This window comes from Egretta garzetta, unplaced genomic scaffold (assembly GCF_000687185.1).
Source record: "Egretta garzetta isolate BGI_Z169 unplaced genomic scaffold, ASM68718v1 scaffold215, whole genome shotgun sequence".
Lineage (NCBI taxonomy): Eukaryota > Metazoa > Chordata > Aves > Pelecaniformes > Ardeidae > Egretta > Egretta garzetta.
In genome coordinates this window covers 614,858-623,605 of record NW_009259719.1, presented here as the reverse complement: position 1 = coordinate 623,605, position 8,748 = coordinate 614,858, and the positions used below count along the sequence as shown (strand labels likewise).

The window sequence follows — 8,748 nt, the reverse complement described above, 5'->3', positions numbered from 1 at the left end:
ACTCTTACATTTTCCTGTGCAGCAGAAAACAGCTAAAAATAAAACACTGTAATTTCCAAAAGAAGCAGCAGCAAAGGAGGGAAAGATAGAAGGAAAGGAAAAGAACATCCTTAAAAAAAAAAAAAAAAAAAAAGAGAGACAAAAAGGAAGAAGCACCCCCCTCCCAGACCCAAGAAGAACTTCATTCTCAAATCATCTTTAAAGGACATGGGACACTCAGACATGGTGGTATCAAGTAACAGCATTGACTGTTCTGTGGAGACAAATAAATTATCACTAGAAATATAGTGAGCAAAGTGCTGTCATCGGCTGTTGTAGGATGGCTGGGCGGGAAGGGGAAAGTGGGACCAATCAGTTCACAGAGCGGACGGAGCGGTTGCTTCGTGGGAACCGATGCACCTTGACGTGTTTGGACAAGTGGTCGCTTCGAGCAAACTTCTTCTCACAGACGGGACACTGATAGGGTTTCACCCCCGAGTGGGAGCGCCTGTGCCGGGACAGCTCATCTGACCTGGAGAACCTGCAAGAGAAGAGAAGCCTTTTCATATAAATGGTTTTTTACATTGCTAAGTCTCTCACAGCAGAAAAAAAGTCCCCTTGGGCCACTGGGAGACTCCACTTGTGGCCAAGCCCGAAGATGTGAACTGAAAGGGACACGCAACAGGGCCGGTCTGGTCCCAAACAGCAGTCAGCAGCAGTGATGGAAACACACAACTATCAGCCTCGTCCCATGTCAACTGTGGACTCAGAGCAATGCATGGAGGCAACCTTGCCCTAAACCCAGTAACACGGGTACAGCTCAACAAAAACAGGTGCCGCTCTTGATCCCTCTGCCAGTCCCTGTCCCACAACCTCCCTCCTGCAAATCCAAGCACAGACCTTTCTCAAGCAGAGATAACAACCAACGTCCCGCAGGTGAGGCCTGCTCCAAGCTCCACTGACACGAGCACAACGGACATCCAGTAATTGCATCTGGTTTGAGATGGACCCCCAACAACAGCCAGACATAGCTACCCAGAAGCTACATGGCTTATCAGATCCAGCTGAAAAACTGGCTTTCCTACGTGCTCCTGCAGGCTAAATAAAGTCATTAACATCTCAGTATCAGAGATGCTGGACGTTGTAACAGCTGAAATCCAGGTGGGCCCCAACAGCCATTAACATAGTTACTTCATGGGTAAATTGAAATCAAGATTGAGCCTTTAATTACCAAAACTGTCTCCCAGAGTCATTTCAATTTTAGATATTTCCCACCTTCCATCTCCACAGAAAAATCCCCAAATAGCCATTGTGTATCCCACAGGCTTTACTGAACTCAAATCAGCTAATCCTTTGGTCTTAGCAGCAAGGCTGGCTCTATTTCCAGCTTGGATGTGACTGGGAGCCACAGGGTTAATTAATAATGTCACACCAAACCAGCCCTGTCCAGATGGGTACAAAAAATTTGCTGCCTGACGAAGGGCAATTAAGTGTTTTGTTGCCAGAGCAGTAACAAAGAGTGGCACAGAGAGAGAGCTTGCAAGAAATGGTATCAGCTGTTTATTTACAATAAATAAATGAAATCATGGGCACTAGCTGAATAAATGAGGGAAAGAACATGTAGAAAAATGTGCCCTTCTGGAGCAAAATATCACATCACCAACAGAATGAATATGCTATTTTTATGAAAGGAGGAAACCAGGACCACTGGGCTTCTATGAATAACTCCTTCATGCAAAAAAAGTAAGTTTCCACATAAAGGTTTTAATTAGCTCTGATCTCCCACTGCCAGTTGAGGAACAGGCACGGGCACTGGGAAAGCCAGCAATGGTTTCCTTAGTTCCCGCAGCTCTTCAGTCCGGTGCTGCTATCCACAGAGTGTTCAGCCAGCACAAAGCAGACACAGATACTCACCATGGGTAAGGTATGGTGTGGACATATCTCTCCTAGGGTTATTTCTAGGGGAGATGCTTCACCCATTCTCGTGCTTTTCTCCCTTTCCTTGCTTTGGCATCCCCATGGTGAAAGAGTCAAACTCACCATTAAGAGCAACAGGCAGATGGGGCCTGTTTGGAGCCATCAACCTGATCCTTGTCTGGGATGCGTCTTCCTCATAAAGGCTACGACAGAGGTTTCTCTTCACCCCTAGTACTTGCACGTTTGCTTTCTCTAGCACCCCTGCTCCTTCCAGCCATGGCTTCCCAAAACCACAGTCTGGACCCAGGAGCAGCAGGGCCAGGGATTTCTCCCAAGTCCTTAGCAGCGAGCTAGTTCCCAGTGCCACATTCCTGGAAGGATGCTCTTGTAGAGCTACAAATGATTGGGACTAAGCGTCTTTCTGGAGAGGGCAGGATGATGCCTGTGCAGACTGCCCCAGCAGGACTCAGTGCTGGACAGGGAACAGACCCGTTGCCAGTGGTGGCAACCACATCCAGGGAAAAGCACCTTTGCAAAGACCCGTTCTCTTATATACAGGCTTATCACCCAAGGGAGTAAAACCAGATGTGGCTGGGTTGCCTTGTCCCATGTCCTTGGCCATTAAGGTCACCATCTGCAACAGAAGTGCAGTAGCACATGGCTAAGCCTGCACAAGAGTTCCACAAGTGCATTTTGATGGGAATTGCATGGATGGTGGGGGAGAAAGAGGCGCATGTCAGGAATGAGCAGCTCCACTCATACCCTGGGAGCTCGGATGAGTTCATCCGATAAAAATACACTCTGCCTCATAATGATGTCCTTAGCTGAAGAGGCAGGAATGTTGCAATACTGTTCCCCAGCAGTCACGGAAAGATCAACTTACAGAGACCACAGAAATAAACCTCGAGCTGTCGGTGTGTTTACAAAAAAACAACGCAAAGGTTAGGACAAGGAAGCCAGGAGGATCTGGTGGCCTGGCTCTGCAGTGAAATGATATTTGTAGCATGCTCTGGCACTGAGAACACCCCAAGGAAACTTCAAATAATCCCCAGTGGAATGCCAAATTCAGACAAAAAAAAAGATACTCCCAAGGAACACCTCACTATCCCAAGTCACTGCCGTTTCCAGAAGGATTCCTCCTTCAAAAGAAAGGTGGAGGGATCTGGGCAATCCCACAGCAACTAGAAGAGTTTCCTTCATCCTTCTATCTGGTGGGACTCTAAAGGACCTAAAGTAACTACATCTCCCTTGAAGACAAATCCTAGAAGTCCCTGATGCGTAGGACATGTCCTGTGTCTCCTGGCCATATGAGGACATTGCAATGTGCTTACAGGGCAAGAAAGATCAATAGCATCAGCCTGGTACTCCATGGTCCCTACCATGGCCACCAGTCATTGAGACTCAAGCTGTGCCTCTCCTCCGCAGGTATGGTCCCTACCATGGCCACCAGTCATTGAGACTGACTCAAGCTGTGCCTCTCCTCCGCAGGGGAGGGGAAGCTCTAGATTCATCCTGCCCATCCCCAAAGCACTGCTACGGTAAACCAGCACACCTCCTGCACGCCTGCAAACCCCTTTGCACAGCGCCAGCAAAAAAGGCCAATGCAAGACGCCTGCCCTGACCTGTCCCAGGTGTGGCCCTCCCCATGCTCGCCCGATCCCATACGCGCCCCCAGCCACACGCACTACAAGCCTTTACACCCTCCCTACCAAACCAGGCAGAGTTTACATTGCACGCTGTCACCTGCGGAGCCGGCTGCAGGGAAGCGCCTCCAGCCCGGCGATGTGGCAGGGCATTTAAACGCGATTGCCTAATCCCCCGGCCTTACAACAACTGCAGCTTTGTACACTGCTGCGCCAGCGGAGGGAAAGCGAGAGCTTCTCCTGCTCCGTGCCATAACACGGCCGCTGGGGACCAGCCTGCGCTGCAGCTCAAGCTTTTTTGGTCAGGGCTGTCTCAGGAGCTGAGGCTGCCATGTGCCAAAGGTGTAAGCCAGCACGACACGGATCAGTGCACCAACGGGTACAGCGGGGTATCGAACGCAATGGGTCACCGGCCACTTAGGAACAGCTTGCTGCAGCCTGCCGAAAACAGCTCTTGCCCCCTGCCAAGGAAGGACACAAGCAAGCAGGGTTCAGCCCCCTCCAGGGAGGTATCTGGGGCTCTGCCACTTGTTGGAGGGGTTAGCAAAAGGGGTTGCTGTGCGCGCACCCCTACCTTGGTGCATTTAAAGCACGCAATTTCACCATAGCAGGGCTGCCCAGAGAGCTGGGAAAGCTTTAACCCCCCCACAGCTCAGCCACTTTGTGCTGGGCAACACTTTGTTTTGGTTTTGAAATTACTATCTTCAGTAAGGTCAGATCTTAAGTGTCTTTGGTGAAAAAATAAATACGCAAGTACAAGAATGCAGGGAAAGGAGGGGGAAAGCAGAGCCCAGCAGTGGTTTAGTGCTTAATTTCATTTGAGATAATATAAAACTGGGAGCAAACAGTCCAGATGCATTTGACTTAAGTCATGTGATAGCTCAGCTCTCGCTGAACTTCTGGAAAAGGTAAACATGCTTTATTGATGAGAGGGGATGGAGTAATTCAGTGCTCCGCTGGGTCTGGCCTTTGATGTGGGAGCAGCACGTAGGGGATGTGCAGGAATCTCGGGCTGGTGCTAAGGATTGCTCTGAGAGCAGGAAGCAGCTCCCCAGGCGCTGCCTCTCCTGCTGGCTATAACCCCCCCCTCGGGGGTGTTGGGGATCGGGGTACCAGCCTGGGCTGTGAAATGCAACAAGACAAACAGCAGTAGAAAGTTTCAAAAGCCCTCCCAGCAGCTGTTTGTTGACGAGACATGTTCCTCCCAGCTAAGGTGATCAATTTCTCATTCCTGTTGGGCTCTTCGTCTTTAAAAAGTTGTGGCTGGCTGAGAGTGAAAGTTCAGGGTGCTCTCAGTTGTGGGACCTGCACTCCTCTTGGCCCACCTTACACCTGCATCCTGCTTCTGATCCACACCATTCGCTGTAACACTGGGAGAAGGCAGGCACCCCAGCGTGAATTCAGTCTCCATCCCTTACCGCTTAATATTTTTCCTAACTGTTCCCTTTGGTTTTGCAGCCTGGGAAACACCAGCTCTGTAATAAGACGAGGCTGGAGGAGGTCACCCACAGGCAACACGTCAGGCTCCTCATCTTGAGCAGCAGAAAGTCAACAGGAGCGTTCGTATGAATCTCAGCGTGGATCAGATGAACCCTCACATGCCACATGTGCTTGTCACAAAAATGGGAGTTCTGCTCACATCCCAGTGCAAGGAAAGCCAACATGACACCCACAGGCATGTTGCAGGCAGGAGGCACATCTGCTGCCTGTGCGCACGTACTCTGGCAACCGAACCAAAAGGAGCGAGTGCCTCTACTGCAGGTCAGGGGCAAACCCGCCTGCAGCTTCTGGGCCCAATCAGCTAAATAACAGGGCTTTCATTTCAGTGCATCCTGAGCAGCAAGCCCCCGAGCCCGGCTCGTGAGGAGCGCCACCAGTACAAAAGGAAAGAAAATCACCACCAGTTTGTAGAGTCGCCATAAACTGAAACAGGAAAAGAAATCACCAAAGAAATAAATTGCACTGATCTCCTCAGTCCTCCCGAGAGGCAAACTTCAAACTGGTCCAGTTGGGGAGCAGAGGATTCAGCCCCATTCCGACCTTTTCCCTCAAACCACTCCAGCCATCTCTAACCGCTGCCCGTCTCACGTACTTGCATTTTTACACAACCCCTTCCAGTTACTTTTTACCTCGTCTGTTCCCCATGATCACAACCCATTTCCTCATTAGACATTGCTCGTTGAAGCTCTGCAGGATATTTTTTGAAAGAAATCCTGTTTAATTTAATACAAGGGAGTTAAGATTTTGTTTTCTCCCATCCCGACTTGTGGTGCTGTGTATTAATGCTTGCCAGCAGGCAGGCTAGTAATACAGCTTATTGGAAAGAGGGAGAAAGGCTTTCGTCAAAGTTTCCTTAAAATAAAAAGCTGTTTTTTTAAACCAACTTTTAATTTTTTGATTAGTATTAAAAATAAAAAATAAAATTAAAAAAAAAATAATCAAGAGATACCCTCTGCAAAACATTTTGCTCAATCAAACCTGCAACCTTTCATTCAAGCAATGCTTAACTCCACCTCAGCCTTCTGGTTATGTTGTTACATCTGACAGCTTTTTGCAACGTTGAGTGGCACCCACGCATTTTTCTGAATCAACTCAGAGAATAAAACCCAGAGCGTGCCAGAGCGTCACTGCCAGCGTTTCCAGGAGGAGTGGGATGGAGCGCATTTCCTACGAAACCGCACAGAACGCCGCTCTCCTTAACCACACTAGCTTATCACAGCCCTCGAGTGACCCCGTTTAGCCCCACGCAGTTGGAGCCACACGCAGCCACGCAGGGGTTCGCAGACCGACGTGAACACAAGGTACTGCCGGCAGCAACAACCTTATCTGCCCCTCCTGGAATGACATACACATCACGATGGACTGCTTTTATTAAGACACTTAAACAGCTGGTGCTGGCAGGTGATGCTCTGCTATTTAATTTATCAAAGCCCCTGCATTACCTAACAGGAAGGAAAAGGTCTGAATTCTCAAACCAACCCAGCAAGTTTGGGGAACAGAAACAGTTTATAAATCAGAGTGCAAACCTACTTGCTCGGCAAGTTAGGTCAAGTGAGCAAAAAGGGGAAGGGGGACAGGAGAGCGCTGCACCCCAATACTAACCTCCATCCGCAGCCCGGCCACGTGCACGCAAAAGGCTTTTCTCCCGTATGCCTCCTCAGGTGGGCTTTCAAGTGGCTGCTTTTCGTGTACATCTTGGTACAACCAGGAAAAGAACATTTGTGCATTTTAATGAGTTCTGCTGCAGGGTTCTTTTGAAATTTCTGACCCATGATGATTCCCGTCTGACCCTGAATCATGCCTCCTGGCCCAATTGGCTTGGCGGCGATGGGGACGGGAGCAATGCGGACAAATTTAGAGGACAAGTTCAAATTGGACGACTGAACTATCTGAGGCACAAGGGCAAATGTCTGTCCTTGGATGTTAACTAGGAGCTGTGCAATTTTTATGTTCTCTTGTGCTGGTCCTTGGGAACTGGGGCTTGTGTTGGACTCCTGTTTGATCTGTACAGGCTGAATTTGGAGCATAACCGGTATCCCATTCTCCAGGGACATTCCTCCATTTGAAGCTTGGCCACCTTCCGTTGAGCTGCTCAACTGTTCATTTTTACTCTCTTTTAAACTAGCGCTGGGTAACATATGGTCTTTTTGCTGTAGTGAAGCAACAGAGACTTGGCTGCAAGCTCTCAAGTCCTTGGTCTCACTTTTAGGTCTTTCTCTGAGCTCCAACTCCATGTTCTCCTCCAGAAATTCCTCAATTTCCTCAAGCGTGGGCTGAAATGGTCCTGAGTCTTCCATATCCACAGCAAATTCAGGCAACCTGAAGTTGTACTCCTCTTTCACTTTCGGCTGAACTCTCCTTTTGTCCCACCATGATGCAGCGGTGTTCCCCAAAGATGCCTGGGACAATAAGTACTCTAAGATACTGTCCTGACTTTCCGCACTGGACGTGCTTCCATAGCTGGAGCTGAGAACCTGGGAGTCAGGGCTGGAACAAGAACAAAAGCTGGACGAGTCGCTGTCATCTTCCGACAGGGGCGAGGGCAGCATTTGGTAGGACCTCACCCCTGCTGTCATGTCCCCAAAGTATCCAAGAGAAGATCTTGTAGATGAGAAGGATTCATCAGTAGGCAGCAAGTGATCCACCATTCCTGGGCGATCTCTTATGGATATCCCAATAGCATACAACAGGCGGTGAAAGTTCAGGTGAGAGCCTGAGTGTAGGAAAACAAAACAGCAACAGTCAGAAGTTGGTTTAATCATTTATCTCCATGAACTAAAGCTCATAAAGCCCTCTAGCTCACAGGAAAGTCCAAAGCATCCAGTCTCACTGAGTACACATGCTGCTACACGCTTTGATACGTCTGTACCACCCCCTAAGGACTGTCAGGGCCGAAGCATTTTTGCAGGATTGCACCACGTATTTGCAAAAGAATTCTTTCAGAAAGCATTTCCCAACTGTGCGCACTCTAGATTTACAGCTCCCTTCCAGAATATTACTGGCAAGAGAAAATAAATTATAGGCTTTCACTTAACAGTGAAACCTAGAGCCAAAGAAGGGAATGGGGAGAAAAAATAAAGTGTTGAAATTTTTACCACCCAAAATAACAAATAAAAAAAGAAGTTTATTGCTGGTGGCCATAAAACACAAATCCTTTCCTTATCTTGTAGCTTCCACCAACTTTATTTTTAACTTCCTCAGTTCCACAAATATAGGCTAATCAGCATAATGCAAGGATCAATCTGTCAGGAGCCAAAAATATTTACTGTGCTTCAGCATTTACTAGGCGGATTTTCCCCTCCAGATGTAATGAATCAGTGTGCCAACGTCATCATCACCTGCACTGCCCTTAATAAGGCTGGCACTGCGCTGAGCTAATTACCATGTCCTGGCAAGCCAGCTGGTGGCTGGTTTCACCTCATCACTCCATACTCCTCTCCCTCCGGGTACGGAGGTCGAGGAGATCTGAACCTCATGCCAGTTGCTAAACTGGGAGGGCTCATACGGACCCCCTGCACCTCAATCTGCCGTGACCACAGCAGACAGCTGTGCTCCAGTTTCTCCCCTGTGTTGAGGTGGTGAGTGGGGAGCATCCCTCAAGCCCCTACTCACGTGAGCCATAATCCCGCTGCAACCCCACGGAGGCACAAGGGCAAAACCCATCCTTCCTAGTGCAGCCCACCACAATGCTCGCCGGCAGCGGCGACCA

At 49.0% G+C, this 8,748-nt stretch overlaps 1 protein-coding gene across 1 annotated transcript; it reads right to left on the bottom strand.

The window, feature by feature from the left end:
* Positions 1-351: 351 nt before the first annotated feature.
* KLF15 (Kruppel like factor 15) lies at positions 352-8,180 on the bottom strand. Its single transcript, XM_009639298.2, has 3 exons — positions 8,135-8,180; positions 6,642-7,752; positions 352-520 (listed from the first exon to the last, which is right to left on the bottom strand). The coding sequence occupies exons 1-3, from the start codon at positions 8,178-8,180 to the stop codon at positions 352-354; spliced, it is 1,326 nt and encodes a 441-aa protein (XP_009637593.2).
* Between the last annotated feature and the right edge of the window lie 568 nt (positions 8,181-8,748).

Bases quoted from the DNA above. Each gene is read 5' to 3' on its own strand.
- KLF15 (XM_009639298.2), bottom strand. From the start codon at position 8,180: ATGGCCACCAGCAATAAACTTCTTTTTTTATTTGTTATTTTGGGTG. The intron at 7,753-8,134 runs GTAAAAATTTCA...TCCTACACTCAG, and splicing joins TTTATTTGTTATTTTGGGTG to GCTCTCACCTGAACTTTCAC. The intron at 521-6,641 runs GTTAGTATTGGG...CTTCTCTTGCAG, and splicing joins TGGCCGGGCTGCGGATGGAG to GTTCTCCAGGTCAGATGAGC.